We start from the raw sequence: 27,588 nt of genomic DNA on the forward strand, positions 1-27,588 counted from the left end.
CTCTCAGTTAAGAATGTATTGTATTTGCCGTTTTTACTGTTTGTCTTACGTCAGCGCACGTGGCATGACGTCACTTTAGGAGGCGTGGTTAAGTGCCCTGTACGGAGGGTTCAATTGTTAACGGGCAGGAGGCGGGGTACACCTTGAACTGGTTGCCAGCCAATCGCAAGGCACATTGAGACAAACAGTCACACTCGCATTCACACCGAGGGGCAATTTAGTGTCCAATTAATGTTGCATGTGTTTGGGATGTGGGAGGAAACCAGAGTGCCCGGAGGAAACCCACCCAGGCACGGGGAGAACATCCAAACTCCACACAGGCGGGTCTGGGATTAAACCCGGGACCTCAGAACCGTGATTCCAACGCTTTACCAGCTGATGAATTGTGCCACCCCATTTTGGCCCAGTCTCTTTTCCTATTTCCCTTCTCTTTTTAAGTGATTTCTTGAATGGTGGAATCAGTGAAAATTTGAAAAGGATATTGGTTAAAAAAAAAAGTTTCTCAAAGTTTTTAAAACTGAAGATATTATGCAATTTAGGTATTATTATTATTATTAATTTTTTGCTTCGTTTTTGCAGGCCACATAAAATGATGTGGAAGGCCGCATCTGGCCTGCGGGCCTTGAGTTTGACACCGGCGGCTGAAAACCCTTTACCTGTGCCAGCCGCTTTCTTAGCACTTTGGGAAATCTACATTATACAAGTCAAGTTTGCGACGCGACTAATACCACTTTATTTGAAAATGCTTTTAACAGGAAAGATTTCTCTGCTTTGAGAGCTGGTTTAACCAAAAGAATGTAGAGATAAAATTAAAAATATATATATTATCTGAGGTGGCTGTTCATCAAACTAGAGATCAATTAAGACATTTAATGTACAAAAGTATTTGTCACCTAGTTTGTGGACAGCAGTCGTCTTGAACTCTGAGGTGCCAGACTTGGATTCTCGAGTCATTCCTGGTGCTGTGTTGTGAGAATGTGGTTGAGCTGGTGTATTTCACACCAATTTAAATTTAACACCGTGTTCAAAATATTCATATTATTTAATCTGTCTAAAATAGCATAAGAACATGTTGAATTTCGTTGCAATAGCGCTGGAGCTTCATGGCCAAACCGCAGTCCCATTTTTTTTTGGAACGTGTTGCAGTCATAAAATTCTAAATTCATGATTATTTCCTCAAAAACAAAGTTTATCAGTTTGAACGTTAAAAATCTTGTCTTTCTAGTGCATTCAATTAAACATAGGTTTAATATGATTTGCAAATCATTGAATTCTGTTTTTATTAAGGATTAACTCAACGTCCCAAATTCATTGGAATCAAATTTGTGCAAATCTAGATTAATCTCTTAATCCAAGGGGACAAAATTCAAAGTTTAGGATTTTCTTTGAGTCTTTTTACAAGTGTCATTCAACTCATTCTAATAGAAAATAAACAGGGAATACATTTTATATGCTGGTAGGGAGGCTTTAAGGAATGATTGTTATAGTCCCAAAGAATTGGTGCAATTTTTTTATGCCAATTGCTTGAAATGTATTCACTCATTTTTTGGGCCGTTTCTTTGATGCCACTGGCCCCTTCTGGTGGGAACGTGAACTTGTATTCCTGCAAAAGACAAAAAGGATTTACAGTGGGTCTGAGACACAAGTTGACACGGCCTTTTCAAATACCAACAGAGACCAAGACAAATCCTATCAAAACTTTGCCCACAATGGATTGTTTTCACTGACGTCAAATTCTTTGCTGAACTACCCTTACACCACTGCACGCTGCCATTTAACCTCCCTACCTTAACGCCTACCAGTGTTGTAGACTCCGGAATGCTCTCTGCTACCGTTTGTGTTTTTGTGTTTGACAGGCGTCTCGGGACTCAAGTACACAAGAGAGGACTTGCTAACCATCAGTGAGTCTTCTTCTGACTTTTTTTCGACAACTCTCGTCAATTTGCTGAAGATTTTCCAGAGTTGCTAGTCGGCGCGCTCTTCAAAGCCTCGCGGCGAAGAGGCTCGCGATCCGGTACACAAGTCCGCCTGTGTAAGCGGGAACATTGTCTCGCGCTTCCGACGAAAAACTTTTGACGTTCCACTGCTCTGTGCTTCACGTAGACTTGGCTTTGTGGACGAGTGCCCGGCGCTGTTATCATGCTGCCCGGTCTCAACCTCCATCGTGCTGATCGTGTCGCTGAGCTAACATGCTTAATCGATACGCTTTTCAGACGGCCAACATTACAGTTAGGATCCTTTTTTCTTAGTCACTTGAAAGATTCAAGGATTTTGTGAAATACTGGATTTGTTTATTCTTTTGTCTTTCTGACAGTCATCAAATTAAAAAAAAAAAAAAAGATTTCGCTTTGCTTGTGGTGAACTAATATACCGGTTTTACTTTTTTAAACAAGAAATTAAATAAATGGAGTTTTCCTCGATATTAAAAAAAATAATATTCCACCGCCTTTCATTTTCCGTGTTAGCATACAAGTAAGTGGCCATATATATTTTTTTTATATGGGCACTTACCTGTATGCTAACAAGGAAAACGAAAGGCGGTGGAATATGCTTTTATATCAACGAGGAATGGTGCACAGACGTTACAGAGCTCAGCACACACTGCAGCAATTTCCGTTAGCTACAACAACCTAACTATAAAAAATAAGACTGAACTAACCATTTACGAACTGTCTTGAGCGGACAAGTGTCCGATCCCACTGCTTCTCCTGTGTCACAGAGTAAAAGATCAAGGGCACAATAGTGCGCCTTTGTGACACAGTCCTGAGTCCCATGACGTGTGTATGCCAGTTAGTCTAGTAGCCAGTCTGGGCTTGATATGCTGTCGGTCGTGTCTTCAATAAATGCAGTTAGAAACATAATGTCGTCCACCTTCCGTATGTATGAGTAACGGAGGTCAGGGATAACAAATGGGCGCCGTCCGAGGCAGCATAACGCGTGACGTCACGTGAAAACAACCCATTGTTGTTCCCTGGACAACTCAGATGAGAAAAAATTAAATCTCTTAGAGCGCACAAGTAAAAATAAACGACAATGATGAAGTGGTTGCACAAAAAAAAAAAAAAAAAAAAAGTCAGCACACACCAGCCGCCACACTGTTCTCCAGAAAATACACTACTTAAAGGAATTTGAGCAATGCGATAAGGATAAAATCTGTTATTATTGTTGTCCCTATCCTGCTTCAAACATGATTCATTTTGTCTCATTTTTTTGCCAAAGTCCACAGTTGCTACTTTATATTTGTAGAAAACTAAACAATGCACTCAAAAGTTCAAATACAACCTCTGTGCCAAAGAGTGCACTTTGTGAGTATACTAAGCTCTTCTTTAAGGGGGGGTGGGGGGGGGGAAACAACTTTTGTCTTGACCAAACTGTTTTGAAAAATCGAACTGAGCGCTGATCAACACCGGAAACTCTTACTTATGAACTTTGACTGGTGTCTCTGGTTGAAGTATGACAACTTCATCCTCTTCACTGTCGGATATCTCCACCACATCTCCTGGAATGAAAAATACATTCTCGGGTCACTTCATTGTTTTCCTGGCATTACAAGAATGAAAATTAGCTTGAATAAAAGTACTTTGTGTAGGCTGGGCTTGCTGTTTGTCTGCCGCTTCCATCATTGTTTCTTTGTCTTCATCACTGTTGACATCTTCCTCTTCGTCCTGTTCGTCTTCAGCGATCCCCCAGCTGTTCTCAAGCCCTTGGCCGACCTGGCCCATGCCTGGGAGCAGTACCACCGGGGACTGACTTCTGGGATTGGGTCGTTAAGGTTCCACAATGATGAAAATGAAAAGGAAAGAAACCACAACATGTAATGATATATAAGATACGTCTGAAGAGGGACTTCGGTCTCCAGGACAATGTCATTGGCTCTTTCTGTCGCATCTGGCATTTCGACTGATGTCTCCTCCTTTTTTAGAGCGGTGATTCGCTCTTGTGGCATGGATTCGGCAAAGCCACATCTGCCACCTCCCTTCCTGGAAAAATATTCACACAGAACCATCGTCACTAAATAAGAACTGGACTTAAACCGTTCCATGTGCAAAAATGCGATCGTAAACTCACCGGGCGGTGTTGTCATTCTCCAGGGCTCTAGTGATGAGTTCTGTGATTTCGGAAACTTTGACGCTGGCTATTTTACTGCATCTCATTACCTTCAATGCCAGAAATATAGACAAAAGCATACATTGATGATGTGTTGTCCAATTATATTCCATGTTATTAATTTACAAATGCAAAAATGTAAATAGCTGATAACAGGAGTCCCTTAACCTGCTCTTTGAGCAACATGATGCCACCACTCGACTGGATGGAGCAGATTTCTCTGTGCTTGTTCATTGCAATTATCAGCAAGCCATCCATCACACGCTCCTCCCGTTCACTTGGATCGACAAGCAGATAAGTTCTGCACAGAAAACAGGAACCGGAGTCAACACACAACTTGGGCTTGACTGAGTTTCTGCAGATTGTGCGTGTGCAGTGGCGAGTACTCTAATCTTTTGCATGGAATAAAGTCAAAAACAGATCAAAATAAATATACAAAGCCTTTCTAAAAAAACTAACTTTTTTAATAGAATTAAGGAAATAAACATTTTCCACGATATTATCTTTTTTGAAAGTCTGTAATATAGGGAGCCCATCTCTGGCTTTTAATTATTATTATTTTTTTATTCTTGACTCCTTTAATTTTACTCTAGTAGTCTCAAAGTACAGTGCTACTACAGGAGAAAAATTCCTTGTGTTGTTACATACTTGGCCAAAAAAGCTCATTCTGATATTTCCAGTGACGTCTAATTTGAGTGGTGAAATGGTGAGAAGTGAGCTGGTTACTTTGTCACTTTAAACTCCTCTCTTTGCACAATTGACATTGTTAATACACTTATTTGTATAGATTTTACATCTTGCACATCTTATAAGTAATAGTCCCTAGAAACAGAAATGTCTCTTGTTCTTGTTGCTATGTCGTTCCTTGTTCTGTATGTCGTACCAGAGCAGCACCGACTGCTAGAGAAAAATTACTTGTGTGTTTTTACACACTTGGCCATTCAATCTGTTTCTGATTGTTTGCAATGCATAATTCACAACTAACATAGCTGTTAAACTGATTACATGATTATTTTTAGAGAGGTGACTTTATCGCTTACTGTGTAGTAACTAATGTTTACGAGTGGGGCTTTCTAGCCCCTCAGAAATCACCATGAAGTTTGTATATACAGATTGTGCTGCACATGACACACACACAAAAAAAAAAAAAAAACAAAACAAAGAAAATCCTTCACAAGCAAATACTGGAATAGGTATTCAGACTGCTTTGGTACATTAAGGATATTGTAAAACTCATCATATCTTTCTTCCTTAAAGGTCAAGTGTCATGAAGTGCGGGAAGGTAGCTCGTTGTTCCTTCGTGTTAGCCAAAATGCCGGCTTGTTGCAGTACTGGATATTGCTCGAACACTCGGGAGGATGGATTTACTCTTCATAAGTTTCCAAGAGACCTGCTTTGTTGTGAAAAACGGATTGCACGGGTGCAAAGGATGAGAGCTTCGTGGGTTCCAAACGACAGGTAGGTGTGTATACAGCTACCAAAAAAAAAAAAATTAGAGTTTGGGGCGGACCACGTACTCTCATAACGTATCAAAAGAACCGCATAAGTACGACAGATGTGCGAAACATGTCGATGTGCTTGTCGGACGACTGCCACGTTGGCTCTCCGGCGAAGGCTGCTGCGTCGAGCTATGAACAACGCTGCTGGCAATGGTACACTCAGCCGCGTGCGATGACAACGCCGTAAAGCGGCCCGGCTTGGCAGTGTTGTTCATCGCTGACGGCGGCCGCTATGAACAAATCAACCGCGTGCGATGACAATACAATGCCGTAAGGCTGTGATAACCCACCTGGCGCTGAAAATGACCCTTGTGGCTCATCTCCGCTGCAGAAGTGGATCGGACGGGGAGGCGGTTTGACCGCGATCGCATATAATCAAAATATGGCTTGAAACAATAGGGTAATATTGCCCCGGACACTTGACTCAATTGTGAGACGTTCTCTTCTTCGAAAAGAGCTTCCGTGTCTGAAGGGGCGTGTCCCACAGTAGGGGCCACAGCGTGTTTACAATGGTGAATGTCCGGGGTGACGTCACGGGCAGGAAATGCAGCCAATATGGCGACCACTTGGATGTCGAATGACACTTCCGCAACTTTGCCCATGGATGACGCGCTCCCCGCTCATATTTATTTTTTCGTATGGACATTGAAGTGAATAATGTTATATGTATTTTCCATTACAATATCTATTTTAGAATGTTTATATGGATGACACTTGACCTTTAAAATACGTTAATCTGCTTGTCTAACAGAGTGTGTCACTTGTGTTCATTGCATTTGTGTCTGAAATCCTGCATCCTTACCCTTGCTGGAAAAAGGCAAAGCTGACACTGATGGGCATGTGGTAGACACTAAGAGGGATGGGATCTCGTTCTTCTGCACTATACTGAGGGAGCGGGAAAAAAATATGCTTGCAGCGTATACGCAGAAACAGACAAGGCATTCTTAACACATTCACACGCATGATAAATGATTAATCACAGAACTCGTGGGAAAGTGTAAAAGTCCATATGACGAGACACAGGCCACGCATTTATCAACTTGTTCAGTAAAAGGGAATATAAAGTGTGACGGCCATTACTGCCTCACCACAGTGACTTCATCCCCATGGATGCCGACATCAGGCCGTCTGAAGTGGCAAAGGGCAGCGATCGCGGCGATACTGGCGGCATCCATTAGGTTCCCTTCATGATTCAGCGTGTGTACATCCACCCGAATTTGCCACACCTGGTGGTGCAAATGGAGCACCGTGATTCACAATTACCGCAGAGAAAGTCCTTTTTACTTTTCAACTGTTTGGTTTGACCTTTTCTCCGGATACCACACACAAGGACTCCGTATCGATGCACTTGGAATTCCTTAAGCATCGCTCCAGCTGTCGGTTTAGCTTCACCGACAACTCTGACTGCCTTCAAAGAAAGAAAATCATGAGGCATTTTTCTTTTCACTGGATCCATTGCATGATTATGTAAAAGAGATGAAGATGCAATTTTCTTCACCTTCCCTGTTCAAATGCTGGTGACGCCATGGGCGACAGCTCAATATTGAAGAACATCATTCCCTCATTTGGTCTGTTCTCTTTAGGAGCCACCAACTCACAGGATACCTGGGCCATTACCCTGTATAATGAAAAGGCTTTATCACAAAATACTTGTGTGAATTCCATACTTCTACAATTATGTCAAGAACAATACCGTGAGATAGTTATTGGATTATATAAAAGGGGAGGAAAAAAATAAACACGTAGTGTTAGATTACATAGAACATAATCATTATTGTAATCAGAATTATTAATAAAATGTCTTCAATATTTGTTATTTTTAAGTATTTATTGCATAGACCCTGGAATAGTGGATGCATTTTTAGCCAAATCAACCATAACTGCCTTGGAGATCGCGATCGATGCATTGGGCACCCGTGCGTTAGCAGTACCACACAGGTAGCTTGGGAAGCTCAAAAAAAGGAGGTGCAACAAGCATTACCCTTAATAGAACAGTGGAAAACACCAAGGTTGAGTAATAATAAGAACGCTGTGTTCTGGGCTGGTATCGAGAAGTGTAAAAACAGAAAAAACATGCAGTTTCCATAATCCATAGCAACATGCACACTTGAATGATTGCAGTGAAAAATATGTTTATCTTTGTTATTAATGTGTTTATGACACCAGTAGTTTGTTGAATTTGTTATCTATCATCCTTATTTCAAAATTATGGTTGATTTATATCATCGTGGTATTACATCATATCAAACCGTGGCTGTAATAAACGGACGTCCCTGTCAGTTCAAATGGATATTCAACAAAGATATCTAGGGGATTACTTGTTAATAAATTATTTATTCTTTGCTAAAGTGTTCACACTTGCATGCGCCGGCATTAGTGTTCAACATGTTACATGTTATGCATGTGACCTGTTATTTGGATAATTTTATTTAGGTGAAAAAAGTCATCTGGTCCAAATCTAAAAATGCACATTAAGGTTATTTTCAGCAAAAACATTTGCCCAATTGAATTTATTCATTCTATTCCATATCCTTACTACACATTGATCATGAACATATTCAATGAATTAGGTCAAAGATCAAAGATCAAATTATGATGGCATTATTTGAGTGATTATTTCAATGCTGACTGACACCTGTAATACAACAAAAAGGCCAAATTTAAATGATAATCTAGGTTTGGTGCGTGCATCTTAATGTGAGAAACAAATTTCATTTCCTCTACGGAACACTTGAAGGCTTCTGATGGACCAAGGAATGTTTTTCATTTTTTGACACCATACAACTAAAATGTTTTCCGCGACAGAGTGCTGACTCAAAGCGTTAATAGTTTTCTTTTTGTGGCCACTCGTTCACCTGGTCTTGCCCAGTTCCACGAAGCAGCATCCAAAGTCAGTCCCAAACATGACCTTGATTTTCCTGTAGTCATAAGTCTGTCGTCCATCCAGGCGCTGTTGAAGCAAATGTCAAGGCATTATTTGCAGTACTTTTTGTACACATGACTGTATGTACATGTACGATACAATTACAGTGGGCATTTTAAAACGAACAATATTTAAATTTCGTTTACTTTAATGACAGAAAAATATAGCCAATGTTTTGATAACAACTAAACTGCGTTTCCGAAAAAAACGTACGTTTACCTTTTTCTCTCGGATGGCCGTAAGCAAGAAATCCCTCTCACAATTTGACAAAGGTGTCTCTTTCATTGTGCTGTGTTTATAACTCGGACAGCATGAACCTAGAAATGCGCCACCGCCATTTTTATTTTGGTGAACTTTAACCCGGAAACACAAAATACGTGACAGTTTAAAAAAAAAGCGTAATTTCTCGTGCTGTTCTAAAATTGGTTGACATGAGGCAAAACAAAATATGAGAATATATATGTATAAAATATGCATTCTGAATTTTATCATGATTCAAATTACTATCAACATATTTATTTCTATAAAGGAAAGGAGACAAGACGTTTGGGGATGGCGCGACGCGTCATCCGCACAAATTGCGCATGCGCGTCTTCACAGCGGAGCAGCCTAGTCGAGTGAGAAGCGTATCAACTGCAGCCGTTATATTGGGCCCGTGTTGTCATCCGAGCTGAGTATCGCGGCGTTTTAAAGTGGATGCTCTCGACTGCATTGTCCACTAGTTTTGTTAGCAAGCCTTGCCAAACAGTCGCCTGGTTTGTTTTGTTTGAAGAGCGGCAGTTGAAGCTCTGAATTTTCTCGGCGACAACAAGACGGCAAAGGTTTGCGCGCTTTCATTCATTCTCCATCTCTCCTTTGACATCGCTGAGTAATGTCACAAGCTAACTGTTTTCGTGCGGGCCTAATATGTTGCCCAAAAGCAAGAATTTGGGCTTCGGACGTTGTCTCGCTGGGCTGGCTTTTGAGGCGCGAGATTTTTACAAGATAATCCTGCATGCGCGGGTCTGAATTGCGCTCAGTGGCTGCAGAAGCAGGTGCTGCGGCTTCAGCCAGCGTTCATCTCCGGAGAGTTTGGACGTCGCAGTCAGTTTTGCACCGGCAGCCATGTTAGCGCAATGACCTGTCCCAGGACATCAAATGGCGTGCCTATTGGGCTGTGAAGAGGTGCACTCGGATCATTCGTTGCTGGTCACTCTTGCACATTTGTGTTTATAAACTACAGCTCTTTTTTATTTCTATTCTTGCACTCGTTTGTCAGATTCAAATTTGGTCACTAAATAAAACTTAGCCCATTTACCGTTTACTAAACAAAGATATTTAGCCCATTTACCGTTAACAGTGCCTTCATATTACACACACACACACACACACACACACACACACACACACACACACACACACACACACACACGCACAAAACACGCCTCCATGTCTTTATGTCAAGGAAATTGCAAAATGCAGTTGTGTTTTATTTTGGAGGAACTCTGTTCTACAAAATAGGCAGAAGGTAAATAATGATGTAATGATGTCACAGTATTTCTACAAGCGCCATAAAAATTAGATGAAAAGTTAATCAAGCAACATACAATTTTGTGAAACAGTCATTCAGCCATTTGCCATACTGTACTTGTTTTCTTCACAACAGGTCAAGGGTCACTTCGAAGCCTATCCTGAGAGAGGATGGGTACACCAGCCAATCTGAGGGTTTTGTAGAACAGTTTGGCATAAAAATGTGTAGTGCACTCAAGAATTTTGACTATTTTTTTGGAATTTGAACACCTTTTTTTTTTTTTTTTACTCCAAAATGGGCAGATGAAATTATATTTGAATAAAGTAATAGAAATCACGGACAATTACATTGTATCTGCGGCTCTATGTGCTCCTATGTCATTAGCTATTATCCAGCCCTCTATAACTTTTTACTCATGTTTTGTTTTACATTGTCGTCGTTGCTTCCCTCTCTTGTTATCACTCCCGCCCCGTTTGTCTTTCAAGATGAAGCTGGACAGGCGCTGGATGTGGCTGATACTGCTCCTCGTTTCCGTGACTGTGGCAGTGGTAAGGGCCCAACAGCAATCTGAGGTTGACCAATCGGATGTTGATGAAGAGATTGCCTTGGACGAGGACAAAATGGAGTCTTTCGTCACTGAGGAGGAAGAGGAGGAAGTGGAGGAAAATAAGGGGAAACAAACGGACCGTAGTACAGTAGCTAGTGACAAGGTCTCCTTCCAAGTAAGCAAAGAGCTACGATATGATGGGAAGAAATGATAAAATACCTGTTTGGCCAATTTATTTAGTTATTTTGGTTTTGCAGGTAACATACGAGACTCCTGTGCCCACTGGAGATGTCCACTTTGCTGAGACATTTGATGATGGCTTACTTGGCAGGTAATCTCGTCTTTTAGTAAAAGGTGGCAATTCAACTTCTAATCCGCAGAGTGACATATTGACTGTTATATATGAATTACATATGTGTGCTACTACAATTTTGAATGGAGGAGGTATCACCTTATTAAAAGGGGAAAAAAAACATCTGACCTAATTTACCATCAGATGGCATCCCTCTTGCCGTGCATAGAATCCATTTTGCTTTGCAGAAAATTTGCTTTCGATGTACTGTATGTAAATCTGTCCATCCATCCATTTTCTTAGCCGCTTATCCTCACAAGCGTCACGGGTAGTGCTGGAGCCTATCCCAGCTGTCAACGGGCAGGAGGCGAAGTACACCCTGAAATGGTTGCCAGCCAATCGCAGGGCAGATTGGGACAAACAGCTACACTTACAATCACACGTAGGGGCAATTTAGAGTGTCCAATTTATGTTGCGTGTTTTGGGGATGTGGGAGGAAACAAGAGTACCTGGAGAAGACCCACGCAGGCACGGGGAGAACACGCAACCTCCACACAGGTGGGTCTGGGATTGAACCCGGAACCTCAGAACTGTGAAGCCAACGCTTTACCAGCTGAACCACCGTGCTGCCTGTATGTAAATTATTATGGTATATTATTGTTACAGTAATTCTTCGTTTATCGTGGGGTTTATTTAAAAAAAAAATGAGAAATAGAAGAAGTCTGAAGTAGCGGCCAATTATTAGTCTTTGTAGAGAGGTGCAGTCATTTGTCCACTTGCAGTTTTTTTTTTTTGTTCATTTGAGGTTACCATCAACACACTCTTTGAGTCTAGACAAGCATAGGCCATGAAAAAGGTAGGTGTGCGCTGCTTGATTGACATGAAAGTTAGCCCATGCAAATATACAGAGAATGGGTGATTAGCAGCACAGTGATGGTCTTGTAGTAAGTGCAAGGCATCATGGCGTTAGGTGCTATTTCCCAGAATTCCTTTTGGTGCTCTTTTTAACTACAGTTTGTCGAAAATCAAGCTAGACTTTGCTCTTTACTTGCCTTTGTTCCATGTTGTTGATCCAACCAGTTCCATATGGTGCTAACTTTGTGCATTACCTATATGTCAGACTAGGTTTGTGAATTTATTTCATTCAACTCTGAACTGTGGCTTGTGTGTTAGCCAGTAGCATTTCTAACATGTTAGCTGTAATCTCGGCAATTTTGTAATTTACCATGTGTGAGTAGAAATTGCTCAGGAAGGTCTTCGCTTCTGCAAAGTAAAAGAGCCAATTTGTCCTGATGGGAGTCATTCCTGCCACATTATAGTCAAATACCCACTAATACTACAGTACTGTGAAAAAGTAGTGCCTCCCTAGCAGTGAGGGATTACTGCGTAGCCAGGAACATTAACGTTGTTGGCTTTTCATTGTTTAATAAAGTGGCTATCACAAGAAAAAAACAAAAGAATGCAATTAAAAGCAGTGGAGATACACTTAAAACAGGCATTCATTTGAATCACGTACTGTTTTTCTTGTGATGTTCCCCTTAGATGGCAGTTGTCCAAAACGGTGAAGGAAGATGCAGATGATGACATTGGCAAATATGACGGTTTGTTTCTTTCTCCTCTTCAGCTAACAAATGGGAAATGTGTTACTTTTGTCTGTCTGTGCTAGCTAGGAAAAAGTTTGTGCTTTCTGTGCCGCAGCCATTGTGACTGTGTGTGGTAAATGCAGGAAAGTGGTCTGTGGAGCAGCTGAAGGAGAACAAGGTTCCAGGAGACCAAGGCTTGGTGCTCAAATCCCGCGCCAAACATCACGCCATCGCCGCCCTGCTGGACAAGCCGTTCATATTCCAAGATGAGCCCCTTGTTGTACAGTGAGTGCACACAAATGCACCACACATTTTGTCTTTGCCTTTTTTTCCCGGTGGCATTCTTTTCTGTCTGCTAAAGGAATTGTAGTTTGTTTATGAGCATCATGAATATTAATCCCACAGGTCAAAATGTGTGGAAAGTAATGGCTATGTGTCTGTTTTTTATTGTTGTTGTTTTTTCAAGGTATGAAGTTAATTTCCAGGATGGAATTGACTGTGGTGGCGCTTATATTAAACTGCTTTCAGACACTGGGGATGTCAATCTGGTGCGTACTTGTAGTCATGCTAATTATGAGCGAGACACTGTTTTCCAATTGGTGGCTATTGATAGTAAAAACGCATGTTCGTGACCTGCGTACCTCCTTAATACAGCTTTTGTTCTAACGATACTTGAAGAAGTACAAACAACTTTTGTGCATTTGAAATGTTAATAAAATCTTGTGATTTCCTGGCTTTTAGGAGCAATTCCACGACCGCACGCCTTACTCTATTATGTTTGGACCTGACAAGTGCGGCGAGGACTACAAGCTGCACTTCATCTTCCGCCATCAAAATCCCCTAAACAAAGACTTTGAGGAAAAGCATGCCAAGCGTGCTGATGTGGACCTCAAGAAGTTCTACACTGATAAAAAGACTCACCTCTACACTTTGGGTATGTTGGGCCTCAGCATGCAGCTCTGTCTGTCTGTCTGTCTGTCCGTCCGTCCGTCCGTCCGTCCGTCTCTCCGTCCGTCGGGGGTGCTTCTATATTGAACGTAGTTTAACATCACTGACATTTGGTATGCAAGACCATCATTGCCTCTACCGCTCATCCTCATGAAGGTCACAGGTCAGGTGCATCCCAGCTGACTTTGGGCAAGAGGCTGGCTGCCAGCAAATAACAGAGCACACACTGTATAGATGACCATTTAGGCCTGAGGGTAATTTAGAGTCTTCAAATAACCTAACGTGATTTTTTTTGTGTGGGAAGACAACAGATTAAAAATCCCACGCAACTACAGAGCGGTCATGCAAACCCTCTAACGAAAGGCCAACTTCAAAACCCAGAACCTTATAATTGTGAGGCAAAGGTGTTGTTATTACTGTGTTACGGTGTTATTATTAGCCATGCTCGAAAATGCACCAATTTTAATTCTGGCCATTTTAAGGGGTTATTTCAATCCAAATCAGAAAGATTAGCAATGTTAAATTATGAAAAACCTTTTTAGCATTATGTGTGGCTGTACCATGTCAATCGTTGTTTGATGACCTCCCTTTAAACAGCAAAATAGTAATTTTATAAGGTCAGAGCTTGACCAAATGTCTTGGGTTGACTGTCTTTCCTGAAGAGACTCTCAGGTGACCCTTACTGACTAATTGTATTAAATGCAGTCCTTTTGCTCTGTGTACCGTAATTCCCGGCCTACTTTCTCACCCAGTACATTTGTAAACGATATACCATTTGGTACATCCTCACGCCGCAGCTGTGTAAAAGCCGCAAGTGCCCACATTGAAACCCACATTGAAACGTGAGATATTTACAAAGAAAGACGGTACACACAGAGTTTAACGCTAGCGCCGCTGTGCTAACGCTAATGCTAGCGCCGCGCTAACAAGGATGGTTTAAAAAAAAAAACATACCGGTAAAAATCACTGAGACACGGCAGTACCGCAGCACCAACAGGGCCGGACTGGTAAAAGGCACTTCCTCGGCACATATATTCCACCGGTCCCACTCTTACCTTTTCTGCTCGAGTGCCTTTTTGCGGCAGTTAGAAAAAACGCACAAATTAGCCGCATCATTGTATAAACCGCAGGGTTGAAAGCGTGTGGGGAAAAAATTCGCAGTTTATAGGCCGGAGATTACGGTACTTGCATTGAGACCTCCATTTTGTCACTTTGAGCAATTGAAGAATTGTTGCTTTTCCCTTCAAAATCTAAACTAAAACTTACACATGTAACTAGGTAAGCTTTCAAACATAAACAGTACACAGTAATTTAGTAATTATTTCTGTCTCTTCCTCTGTTGCCAGTCCTGAACCCAGACAACAGCTACGAGGTGTTCATCGACCAGTTCACTGTGAGCCGCGGCAACCTGCTGAATGACGTGATCCCTCCAGTCAACCCACCGAAAGAGATCGACGATCCAAACGACTCCAAGCCGGAGGACTGGGACGAGAGGGCCAAGGTTCCCGACCCCGACTCTACCAAGCCTGATGACTGGTGAGTGTAACCTCCACCGCACTAGTAGAACCAGCTTTGCCAGCAAATTGCTAGCGTACAATGTTGACACACTGCTGTAGATTTGTAGTAAAAACGACTATGTGGCAGGGATGAGGATGCACCTGCAAAGGTGGAAGACCCAGATGCAATGCAGCCAGAGGGCTGGCTTGATGAGGAACCTGAATACATCCCAGATCCGAATGCCGACAAACCACAAGACTGGTAAGTAAACATTGAAAACATTTCCAATAGACACAAATACACACCCACAACAACCAATATACTATATTGCTAAAAGTATTAGCCCACCTACCTTGACTGAAAAGGTTTTTGTGATATCCCACTCTAAATACGTTTGGTTCAAAGAAAAAGTGCTTCTTTATTCGTAATGCATTATGGTGAGCTGTGTTTTTCTCGCATTTAACATCAAGGTTCATAAAGACGTGGATGAAAGAGTTTTATGTACATGGACGTGACTGCTCTACACAGTCTCAACCACTATAAAACAGCCTTCTCGTCCAACATCAGTGGAACCTAACAAATTGTATATCAAAGCAGTTCTGTAAAAATGGTCATAAAGTCCTGTAACCACACTTCTAAACCTTGTGGAAAGCCTTTTCAGATGATTTGAAGCTGTTACATGCTGGAAAAGGAGGCACTACTTTCATATTAAACCCTATGGATTACCTGTTGGGTGTCACTTCAATTGGTATCTGAGGCAAGGCGTGGTTAGAGCGTCTGCCTCACAGTTCTGGGGACTGTGGTTCAAATACCGGCCCCGCCTTTGTGGAGTTTGCATGTTTTCCCTGTGCCTGTGTGGGTTTTCTACAGGCACTGTAGACAACAAGACATTCATTAATTGGAGACTCTAAATTGACCCTAGGTGTGATTGTGAGTGCGATTGGATAGTAACCAGTTCAGGGTGTACCCTGCCTCCAGCCCAAAGATAACTGGGACAGGCTCCAGCACGCCCACGGCCCTTGTAAGGATAAGTGGCTCAGAAAATGGATGGATCGATGGAGTCAAGGTGGTTGAGCGAATACTTTTGGGAATATAGTGTATTTACCGGGAAGCCCCACATATCTGCTGTTTGCCATTCAGGAATTCACCTACTCTCTTTTGGAATACATCTTCACATTTGTTGCCAAAAAACTAACCCAGTCAACGTTTGTGAGCCAAAACATTAACAGTATTGCTTTTGCACCATCTGGTTGCATCCCGGTGCCAAGAAATAATTTGAAGTCAATTGGATCCAAGTAGTCCTTTGCTGCCATCTAAAGGCGATTATAAACCCTTTTGGGAGGGTTAGTCGCGCAGATTTTTCCCATTTAAAACAGGTATCGGTCCCTCTCCCTTGGAACTAGGGGAGGTGAGCAGTAGTCCTGTAATTTAGTCCGCTCTCCTGTGTGTGTAGGGATGAGGAAATGGATGGAGAATGGGAACCTCAACAGATCCCCAACCCAGCCTGTGAAAGTGCTCCAGGCTGTGGGCCGTGGAAGCGACCCATGATGAACAACCCGAAGTATAAGGGCAAGTGGAAAGCACCCTTGATAGACAACCCCAATTTCCAGGTAACTCGCTGCTCCCTGACTTGGCTTTTTTTGGCTGTAACGATGACTGACTTTATTGCGGCGAGGAGAATGAGAGGTGACGGGGAGAACTGATCTTTTCCGCTTATGGAGACATTTTGAAATGCCAGAAACTATTATCGCGACATACCACATCAGCAACGTGAATGATCTAAGGGCAGATATGGAACCAGTCATGAGGAGGAGTCATGCCATATCACTCATGACAAGACTCCTTTCCTCTCTACATTTCCTTTTATGTGGGTCATTTCAGCGCATTGTGACAATAGGTGCTGGCCTCTCCCGGGTGTTTGTTTTTTTTTTTTTTTCAGGGGTACTCTCCATATTTAAACTTCTCCCAATTTAAACGTACTGCTGTATGCGCAGGGTGTGATGTTGATGCATCCAATTCCCATACAAGAAACGAAAAGCAAAATCAAATAAAATATGGCTTTTGAGTCGTTGCTGGCTTCCCCAGAATTATCAGAGCAACAGACGTCTTTTCTTTAACTCTATGTTGGCTTGCTTCTCCACTACGAACTCCATCACTTCAGACTTTACTCGCGTGCCCTCCCAAATTTTCCGTGATAAAAATCAATCGGATCTACTTAAAGTGCAAAACTCTTCTAAAATGCGGCTGTTGCTATCATGCTTATGGCTTTATGCAACTCACTCATCTTTGCCAAAAGGTCAAATATTAATTGCACACATGGCAGCCGTTACCATCACATGTGCTGCAAACACTTGTGTTGCACACATTATAACACTGTTATTAATCCATGGCACAGTCTTTTTGTGAACACATTTACTAGCAAGTGATCATCACTGTCTCCACCACTTTTCAACCTGTTGCTAACGTCGCATGCAATCTGACATGTTATTGATTTTCTTCAAAGGGGGTCTGGAAGCCTCGCAAAATCATGAACCCGGAATATTTTGAGGACCTGCAGCCATTCAAAATGACCCCTTTCAAAGCTGTGGGCTTGGAACTGTGGTCCATGACTCCCAATATCTACTTCGACAACTTCATCGTTACCTCCCATAAGGACGTCGCTGACCGCTGGGCCTCCGACAGCTGGGGTCTGAAGAAGCTCGTAGCCAGTGCTAATGAGGTCAGCGTTGATGCCTGCTTCATTAGAACAGTAAATCTGCATTGACACCCTTTGTCAAATTAACTGTGTTCCAAATTGTCTGCCCACCAGCCTGGGATTTTTACCCAGCTGATGATTGCAGCAGAGGAGCGCCCGTGGCTCTGGGTAGTTTACATACTGACGGTCATTTTGCCCGTTGGACTTGTTGTGCTTTTCTGCTGGACAAAGGTACCATGAGCTGTTTTAATGGATGCTGTTAAATTTTATCTGCACAATATTAAATATTTTTTTTTTCCAGAAGCCAGATGACTATGTGTACAAGAAAGTGGATTTGCCGAAGGCTGACATAGAAGAGGAGGAGGAGGAGGAAGAGGCAGAAGCTGGAGCAGACAAGGATGACAAAGATGACGAAGATGTTGAGGCTGTGAACGCTGAAGCTGTTGCAGGTGTGAATGAGAGACACGCACACACCTCTTACAATCTTGGTGTTCCCATTTACTTATAAACGCTGTAACTTGCAACTATGGCAGAGCCTGAGGAGGACAAGAATGGCATAGATCTAGAAGGGGGGCAACCAGAGGGTGATGGTGAAAATGAGGAGGATGGAGAAGAGGAGGAGGAGGAGAAGGAGGAAGAAGAAAGCAAAGCTCCCGAGAGAACATTGGAAGAGGAGGTTAGTGGAACTGAAGCATCTTTAACACAGAAAACATTGTTCTAGCGCATGCGTAGACAATTGCATGTAAACTGCACAGTACTACTTTTTACATGTTCTAGATTGTGAACAACCTGATAAAATCCAGCGGAGTGCAGATGAATAATTAGACAATAGTCAGCCTCTGTGACAGACTCCATTGTGCATTCTGCCTGCATTCCAGGTGGACGGAGGCGGTGACACTGCGGAGAGCAACAAACACGCCGTGAGGAAGAGGAGAGTACGGAAAGACTGAGGTGACATTTGCACCAACTGTCTCTTCGTCTCCCTTCCAGGGTTGACATGGAAGGGCTCCTGCCTGAGCCTGCAGCACAGAACATGCGTGCATTTTCCAATATCTCCCGGTAGCCCCCCCGTCTCCCTGGCAGCCCCATTCCCATCTTTCATCTCTGGATCAAAGTACAAATCATCTCCTCTCTTTGTCTTTCAAATGCATCGTTGACGTGCATTTTAGGTTTCTTCCGCTCATTCAATCTTCAAATTCAAAATCTCATTCTTTCCCTTGCGTAACCCATTTCCCTGTCAGCCTACCTTGTACCACTGCGGTTCCTCTTCACCTTGACTCTGTTCTCTCAAGTCATCAATCTCCCCATCTGTTTTCTTAAGAGTAAGGGCAGTGTAAAAGCATCTGAACATCCAGATCTCATGTCCTTCGCTCTCAGGAACATGTATAATAAGGACGCAGTTACTTCATGAGTTTTTCTACTTCAAAGTGTTGGGAGTTGGAGACGCCACCGTGCTGTGTGAAGAGGTGACTGAAATGTGACTACTTGTGGAAGAAAGAGAGCCTTGTAGGTTTCTCTTAAAATTGTACTTTTTTTGGGGGAGTATTTTATGTTTCTATTTAACAATTTAGAGATTATTATTATTATCTTTAGTTCCAAATGTTACGCTAGTTAACATGAAGGGCACACTATAAAGAACAGACCTCTACTTCAGCCAATTTGTCCACTGTTAATCGGATTAGGCACTAAATCTTTTATCTTAGAACATTGTTTATTCCTTTTAACATATTATCACGTATGGATCTTTGGTGGGTTGCATTTTTAACACCAACAGCAAATGCCTTGACAAGTCTATGGAGAATGTTTTTGCAACAACAAAAAGGTTCACATTTACAGCAGAATAACTACACTCCACGAGTAGGTTCCGACCCACTATTGTTGCCCTTGAAATGTTTTTTTTTTTCTTGCCAGACGGGCAAATACCATATCCCTGTTTACATTTGTTTGCAAACTGCACATTGCTTTTGACAATTAAAATATTTAATATGAAATTGTCAGGTGTAATCATTAAAGATACGCTGCACACAATAAATCCACAGAGTGAGCAAAGATCTTAAGCTTTTATTAAAAACAAAAAATTAAGTAACAGTGCACAGTACTTTCACATAAGATGAATCCTTGACTGCATACTGTACTCAACATTTTCATACGATGTAAACATAAAACATTTAATAAATTACAACTTTTTCCCTTTTTTTTACAGAAGCATTTCCACCCACTGTTAAGCCATGATTTAGTTTTTTTTTTCCAAGCAGATCCGTATTTCACAAGAGTATTAAATTTGGCTGCAAATTCAATTTTGAAAAATGGACACTCCCTTCATTTTGTAATTCAATCTATCATTCACATTTCCGGTCCTGGTATTCCTCAGTGGATCAATAGCACTTAACTGCTTTTAAGTAGAACGCATCTGTTCTCCAGCTTCCTCTCTTACCGGACCCGGAAAAACACTTTCATTCAAACCAGCGTCAAAAAGTCATTTTACTGTCACAATGGACAAAACTCAAGCTGTAATTATAGAAATGCTGAACTAACAATGGGTGTGATGAGGTATGCATGCTTGTAAATTTTACAGGGATGGTTTCTGCTTGGCAGTGGGGGAAAAAGGGCATGCAATGTGCGATCATAATGATCAGAACAAAAACAGGACAAATTTAAAAGTCAACATTTTTCATTAAAAGCCTGGTTTTCATCACCCCACTGATGTTGGAGTATGAAACAGGAAGTTGGGATCTGAGAACCAGGTTGTAACAATGATCCAAGGGTTTGACTTCAGACATTACAGTAAAGTATCAAGTGACTCATGACCCTTTTATGGGCTATTTAGTCAGTCATGTGACACATCTTCCTTGTCTGTAGTGTGGGCAGCAAGTACAAATACTTAACACCTTGAAAGTGTTAAGTATTTGTGTAGCTAAATTATTTTGAGTGGAGAGTGGTGTGTAAAATATGTGAATATTTAATTAAATCTACTTGGGCAGTTTAAGCTCCACGGTTAACTCCAGCTATTTGCAACCATTGAATTACCTACATATTTTTACATGTATGCTTTGCACACAAAAATTAGAACTCAACTCGTCTGCCAATAATTTCACTGCAGTAGTAACCCGGAACAAGTCCCAGATGAGAAATTAAAAGTGGATCGGCGCTGTCAGAGTAAGCAGAACAGGTGACAAACGTTTTGAATTTGGACCCAGGTCTGTGGAGAGGCGGGAGGGGCACCCCCCCTTTCACTTGCGTTTGCTCTTGGTGTCGGTGGTTTGAAAGACGCTGGACGCAGACATGAGGTTCTCAATGTACTGACCGAGTACCTGGTTCTCCGACTTCAACTTCAAGTTCTCCTCTTTCACCGCATCCACTCGCGCTGACAGGTCTGCCGCAAACAAGTTAAGTTCAGCTTTTTTTTCCCCCCCATGAAGAAGGGCACTCCGGTTTCCTCCCAGATCCCAAAAACATGCATTCATAGGAAACTCTAAATTGCGCCTAGATGTGATTGTCAGTCCGACTGTGCACTGAATTGTCTCTTTGAGGTATACAGTCATGCTCAAAAATATTAGCACTCCTGACTTATATTAAAAGACACATTTTGCATTTTTTCTTGACTCTCTGACATGACAGACTATTCAATTGACCCCTCCGTGGATGTTGCGCAATCCGCGTCACTGACCAATCAGAGGCCAGAGATCTGCATAATCTCGGACTCAAATCTCAGACAACGCTGGGTGGATGGTCCAGTATAGCTTCTGTTGGTGTTTTATCGCGATTTGGGTTCTTTAACAATAGATATGGTTAAGAGGTGTAGTCACGGACTTTATAATAGTGATGACAGGTATCCTGAAAGGCTAGTTGCTGGAGTTCAATTCGTACCCTTTCCAAAATCGAAGACCCAGTACGAAAAATGTCTGATGGATAAAACTTTGAGGAAGACCGCATGATCAACTGAATCCATCAACCGGAACAGATATGTTTGCACGAAGGTAAGTCCTATATTTGATTTTCAATACATGTCTCATTTAAATGAATTAGCAGTTCTTCGCTTGCATAATATAGCTACGTGTGAATGATTGTCACACTTGATCTGTGTTGAGCGATATTTTCCGATGATCTGGCTGCACAAACGTGTCGCTTTGTTCGCGGCTACGGTAAACTGGACTGTGTTAATACGAAGGTATGCACTATATTTGATTTTCAATGCATGTCTCATATAAATGAATTAGCAGTTCTTCGCTTGCATAATATAGCTAAGTGTGAATGATTGTCACACTTGATCTGTGTTGAGCGATATTTTGCGATGATCTGACTGCACAAACGTGTCTCTGTTCGGCGGTGAGCTAGGCTACACCGGACTAGCAGTCCTAAAAGCCTTCGACGTGCACCGAGACACCAAGACTGAAGGAAGGATGTTTGAAGACACTAAAGTAGTGATTGTCGTACTCGGTCGGGACTTGCGTAGGTTCGGCACTAATTCAAGAATAATTATTGAGGGGAGCGCGTGACGTTACACAAAGAAAACGAGAGAAACAACTCGTAAATCAAGCCTCGCCTTCTTTTCCTTCATACGGTGGTTCACAAACGGCTATCCAGATACACATACAGATTCTGCACACAAGTGTGATATGTGACACGAAAATAGGAAACTGTCAATGACAAATTCGTCTTTGGGTTATAATATATTATATTATGTGGCTTCTCAGTCTTCCTCTGACTCTGGAAAGATCTTGCGGTAATATCAATGGTTTCTCCGTCGATATGCATGTAAATACCATTGAAATACCCCTCGCTGAAATACTTGAAGCCTGCTGTCTGCTTTTCAACGATATTTCACTGTTAGCTAAGAATGCGAGTGAGAAATCAGACGGTAAATCAGACTGTTTCGCTCTATTCCTTTCTTGCTGCGCCGATATTTTTCCTAATTGTTTGTCTGACGTCAGCGCACGTGGCGTGACGTCACTACAGGAGGCGTGGTTAAGTGCCCAGTACGCAGGGGTCAATTAGGTCAATTAGGATTACCAAAATTATTGCTACTTGGTAAATACAGTATAGCCTCAGTTCTCGACCACAATCCATTCTTGAAGGCAGTTCGAGAAGTGATTTGTTCGAAAAACGAATCAACTGCCGCACATTACGTTATTTCCGGAGTATTTTTTTAGAGTGGGTCGTTTGAATTCACAACAAAGCGCGTCATGGGTCAGCTGGTCTGGCTGCACTTTATTTATTTCCAAGTTTTGTTCGAGGCGTTCAAGTACCGATTTTCGTTCGTGACAGAAACAAACAGAAGCAAAAAAAAAAAAAAATCTAAAAATTTTTGTTTGAAAACCGATTTGTTTGAGAACGGGGACATTCGAGAACTGAGGAAATACTGTGCTTGGAACAGTTTTTACATCTTACCTTCCAAAGTATGCTGAAGTTCTAACACCTGATTTATCAGCCTTGTCTTCTCCTCCATCTCCACCTGGTTCTCCATGTCCCCTGAAAGAGAATCAAGTAGAATCATTTTCACACATCATTTATTCTTGAACACTGTATCAAAATGGAGTACACATACCATCTATATCGCAATTCATGATGAAGAGATCGTTCTCCGGCTGAGTATACAGGGTTGCAGCTTTGCTGTCCACTGTAGAGGCATGACAAACAATGTTAATTCGGGAAGGGATTCAAAATACAGTTATTCTTGAGAATTGGTTTCCTGTAATTTCATTCCTAGGAATCATTTTTTTGCTTCCCTGATGATTCCGCTTATCAATTCCTCTTATGTCACAAACAAGCGTTGTCACATCCAAGAAGTACCAGTATACGGTATTTTGTTTCCAAATTCTTCCAACAGGACATCAAACCAGAAGCACTCTACAGTTTGGCCATATTTCATGCAAAAATACCAGTGCTACATGAACAATAAATTCAATTAAAAGGGAATATGCCTACCATATGCAGAGATAGAGCTGCCCAATAACAATAGTAATAAAAAAAACCATCAACCAGACCTCCCACAACATGTGAAAATTGATAAAACTTTTTTAAATACTATTAGTATACCCCCGCAACAAACTTTAACCATGTAAGCTTATTTAAACATTTTAAATGGGCGGCTATAATGTAACACCTAAGGAAACAAAACATGGGAGACTCGCTCATTGGGTTCCCCAGATAAGAAGCAATATGTTTGTCAGGGTTTACTGTATAATTAAAGAGAATTAAAGATGTGAACACCACAATATTTAAATAAACCATATCCAGGTAATTTTCTCCAACGAACATCTCCTGGCCTAATGCCATCTCAAATGGAAGAATGTAAATACGCTTAGATATTACGGCAATGATAAACCTGAAAACAACTGCTACTTTTAACACACAGAGCTGCACCAAATATCAATATAGCATACGTGATCTGCTCTGTGGGAACAATGACTTAAAAGAGCAAAAAAGTGGTACTGTATTCCACTTAGGGGTGTCTTCCTTTTGCGTTGAACTACACAGTATGTATTCCAATAGATCTCTCTGATATGCAACACAAACTGTTAAAATGATTTTAGGCATCAATTCAGAATTGGGCACTTAGACTTGTAGTGTAAATGCGCACTTTGCTATAGTATAACATGGCTAAACCTCCATACACAGTCCAAACAGTTGCGTGGGTTGCATCGGTTATGTGATGGATGGAGGCTTTGAACAGCAGATGCCGCACCCTGTTAGTTGCTTCATCCGACCCTTGCAATCTTATGGTCATGTTCTTTTTTTCCATACATCTGCACTACTACTGTGTTTCTTCAATAAGCTTCACTCGTAATCGATATGTAAGCAAATTACAATTTCGTAAAAACATAGATTTGCGTGGCGCAGCGTTTTAAAACTCGGGCAACTACATCGATTAGACAACACATCAGGCCCGAGGACCTACTGTATATTATAGTTCTTGGTCATCTCATCTTTGGTAAACAGTCGTCTAAAATCGACCTCGAGCGCCGGCAAATGACGTCAATGTAGCTTGTAGTGGTTGTTTACGCCGCTGTAAATCAACGAAGCCAAACGAACGCTTGACACGTGGGAAATTAACACCTTGGTATCACATGTGTACAGTGGAAAGTTGTGCGCTACATCAACTTAACAACAGTAAGGCTGAGACGAATGCTTTTAAAACCAAACCACGTACGCGTCCAAGTTAGCTTGGCTAGCTAACTAGCTTTTGCGGCAAACTACGAAAACACGACGCCTGCTAACGAAACTTTAACTGCTCAAGGTCTCTCTAGAAGCACAAAAACTCAAAAGTTGAAGTACTCAACCCCTCAACGCGAAGTGCCATACAAACATTTTTCGATTAAGTCGCCCTATCGATCGCTTTTGGCCACTGGGATGCGGCTAACATTAGACGTTAACCTAACGAAGCTAAAGGCTGTGTATTCAAAAGCATGAAACAACGCCAAATTAAAAGCAGTTATCGTGTCCCCACTCACCGATATCAAGACTGTGTACTCTCCGAAACACGGAGTATCGTTGTCAACACAGACACACACGCAGTACTTCAGTAACGAGGACGACAACGACGAGAAAATCTGATGAGGAGGACACCTCCGTATTTGTGTGACTACACCGACCGACAGGGGGCGCCGCATCTATCTATCTATCTATCTATCTATCTATCTATCTATCTATCTATCTATCTATCTATCTATCTATCTATCTATCTATCTATCTATCTATCTATCTATCTATCTATCTATCTATCTATCTATCTATCTATCTATCTATCTATCTATCTCATTTCCTTTGCTCACAGTTCGAGGTTTGGAGTTCGAATTTCGGCTCCAGCCTTCATCATATCTTTTGAAGTCCTTGTAAAGTAAAAACAAAAAAATCTCTTTTCATTTTTAATCCTATCCATCCGTCCGTGCACCTGGAGAAAATCCACACAAGCAGAGGGGGAACATACAAACTCCACACAGGAAGGCTTTAACGGAGATTCGGACCTGGAACTTTGAGGCAGACGTGGTAATCACTTGGTTAACGTTCTGCCACATACAGAAATGAGTTGACTAATTTTAGATTTCCAACCTGATCACCTCGGAGTCAAATCGCGGTCAAAGGTTAACAAATTGGTTTACTCTGAGTCTCGAGTGCATCGTTTGTGTGGTATTTCTCACTGAACACTATTGTATTTATTGAACACTAATGTATTAAATGTACAATGTTTAATACTGTTCAATGAGAAATAGAAGACAAACTTTGCAGGTCAATCGCTGCAGAAGAGAATATTTCACCCCAAAAATAGTGGTCAAAAATGCAAATAAATGGAATTGAATTCGAGTTTTTGCTACTTCATGCAGTGACTAACCAAAACGGCTTTGGAATGAGTTGCATACCATCGTCGTGTCTTTCTCCAGCAGTCATCCTGAGTTTTCCTATTTGACATTGACTTCATCCCCTGCTAAAAAAAAAATCTATAGAATTTTTATGGAAACCTATAGAATTCTATAGAATTTGTATAGAACAACTTGTTCTATAGAACTTTGGCTTTGACTTTCTATAAAATTTCTACTGAACAAAATGTTTGTGTAGAAACTCTATGGAAAGTTTTGAAGAACAGAAAGTGGCACATTACTTGATCTCAAATTTCTATAGAATTTGTACAGTACAACTTGCTCTACAGAACTTCGGTTGTGATTTTATAAACAATTTCGACAGAAAACATTTTTTCTCTCGAAATTCTGTAGAAAGTTTTAAAGAACAGAAAATGGCACAGTGCTTGATCTCAAATTTCTATCGAATTTGTACAGAAAATAATTTCTGTAAAACAATTTTCAGGCAACATCAGAGTTAATACACATGCTGAAGTCGCACAATAAAATGCATATGCCTTATTTTCATTTTACAATCTGACGACATTTGCCGCTGAGCGTAATGGATTTAATCAACCCTTTTGATGAAATTTGTCGGTCAACTTGAAAATGAGAATATAAAGTCTCTTTTCGCGTTCGCGTGCACAAAGGAGGGCTTTGTGAGACGTACCCGGATCGTCTTCCAGCGAGATGTTAGTAAAAGTCTCATCTTCCTCCCCCAAGATGGCCTCCATGGCCTTTCTTGTCTTTTTCTCCTTCAGCTTGTTTTTCCTTTCTTATTTTCGTCCCAGAAGAGCCACCACGACCTTGGTGTCGCTTTATGTTCACGGACTTTCCACCTCTAATCGTCCCTTCCTCCACTCTCACCTGCTGCCTGCAGCGAAGCATTTACGTCATGGCTACCTGTCCTACCTGACTGGCGACTCGAGTTACAAGAGTCCTCGTTGGAAGACATCACCATGGCAACAAGCGCACTGACAGGTTTAAAAGAGGACAGCATCGCAGGTCAAAGTTTTAGTACCAGCAACGCTACATATAGGGAGTTATAAACCCACAAAAGGATCAGTCGCACATTTTCTAGCAGAGCCCGTCATAAACCAATAACTTGCTGCTGTTTAATAATGTCAACTATGATACTGGATTAACTGGGACGTCAATCGTGTTTTGGGTTGCTGGAGTTCGATCTGTGGAGTTAGACTGCACTCTAGTGGTTCACAATGAACACCGCAAAAACGGCAACAAAGGCCTTACTGTACTGTGGCTTCGGTTGAGAGTTGCTTCCAGTGGAAATGTCCTCTACGCACATCACACGTTCACTTTGTGGAGCCCTGCAAAAGTTTGAAAAGTTGCCTCACGTTAATTCACAGGTGCCAAACTCAAGGCCTGGGGCCAGATTTGGCCCCGCCACACGGCAAAGGCAAATCTATTGGGTCAACTTTCATGATTCTTGTGAAAATCTGTATCAAAACTTCAAATTGTCATATACCATTCGATAGTGAGATATTACAAACATTTTTGTGTGACCAAACACGAACAGAGCACCCGTCCATCTGTCTATCTCATGCCTACTTTTGGTGTATTGAGCAGATTAGTGTGGATATAAAGTACTTCCAGTAGCGACTGTTGTTTGTTGTATTTGAGGGGCAGGAAAAAG

General features: G+C 41.6%; 3 protein-coding genes across 6 annotated transcripts; 1 reads left to right on the forward strand and 2 right to left on the reverse strand.

The window, feature by feature from the left end:
- Nucleotides 1-8,908, reverse strand: exosc9 (exosome component 9). Its single transcript, XM_061829441.1, has 12 exons — nucleotides 8,749-8,908; nucleotides 8,462-8,556; nucleotides 7,105-7,224; nucleotides 6,912-7,014; nucleotides 6,695-6,832; nucleotides 6,409-6,491; nucleotides 4,276-4,408; nucleotides 4,069-4,157; nucleotides 3,834-3,980; nucleotides 3,581-3,753; nucleotides 3,421-3,499; nucleotides 1-1,603 (listed from the first exon to the last, which is right to left on the reverse strand). Exons 1-12 carry the CDS (start codon nucleotides 8,812-8,814, stop codon nucleotides 1,540-1,542), a joined length of 1,290 nt encoding a protein of 429 aa, XP_061685425.1. The 5' UTR covers nucleotides 8,815-8,908; the 3' UTR covers nucleotides 1-1,539.
- Nucleotides 8,909-9,084: 176 nt separating this feature from the next.
- clgn (calmegin) lies at nucleotides 9,085-19,526 on the forward strand. The gene is made up of 15 exons (XM_061829440.1): nucleotides 9,085-9,350; nucleotides 10,525-10,761; nucleotides 10,844-10,917; nucleotides 12,421-12,479; nucleotides 12,605-12,746; nucleotides 12,928-13,009; nucleotides 13,203-13,395; nucleotides 14,756-14,945; nucleotides 15,054-15,167; nucleotides 16,360-16,516; nucleotides 17,410-17,625; nucleotides 17,716-17,832; nucleotides 17,903-18,050; nucleotides 18,135-18,277; nucleotides 18,480-19,526. Exons 2-15 carry the CDS (start codon nucleotides 10,525-10,527, stop codon nucleotides 18,549-18,551), a joined length of 1,944 nt encoding a protein of 647 aa, XP_061685424.1. The 5' UTR covers nucleotides 9,085-9,350; the 3' UTR covers nucleotides 18,552-19,526.
- A 116-nt stretch (nucleotides 19,527-19,642) lies between these two features.
- Nucleotides 19,643-26,848, reverse strand: scoca (short coiled-coil protein a). Of its 4 annotated transcripts, XM_061829443.1 has the most exons (5): nucleotides 26,605-26,844; nucleotides 25,959-26,023; nucleotides 23,147-23,218; nucleotides 22,990-23,070; nucleotides 19,643-20,974 (listed from the first exon to the last, which is right to left on the reverse strand). In XM_061829443.1, exons 2-5 carry the CDS (start codon nucleotides 25,984-25,986, stop codon nucleotides 20,832-20,834), a joined length of 324 nt encoding a protein of 107 aa, XP_061685427.1. In that variant the 5' UTR covers nucleotides 25,987-26,023; nucleotides 26,605-26,844; the 3' UTR covers nucleotides 19,643-20,831. The 4 variants fall into 4 exon arrangements, with proteins under 4 accessions (XP_061685427.1, XP_061685426.1, XP_061685429.1 ...); XM_061829442.1 differs by lacking the exon at nucleotides 25,959-26,023 and having other exon boundaries at nucleotides 26,605-26,848; XM_061829445.1 differs by lacking the exons at nucleotides 25,959-26,023; nucleotides 26,605-26,844 and adding an exon at nucleotides 25,053-25,202.
- Between the last annotated feature and the right edge of the window lie 740 nt (nucleotides 26,849-27,588).

Source organism: Syngnathoides biaculeatus, chromosome 9 (assembly GCF_019802595.1).
Source record: "Syngnathoides biaculeatus isolate LvHL_M chromosome 9, ASM1980259v1, whole genome shotgun sequence".
NCBI lineage: Eukaryota > Metazoa > Chordata > Actinopteri > Syngnathiformes > Syngnathidae > Syngnathoides > Syngnathoides biaculeatus.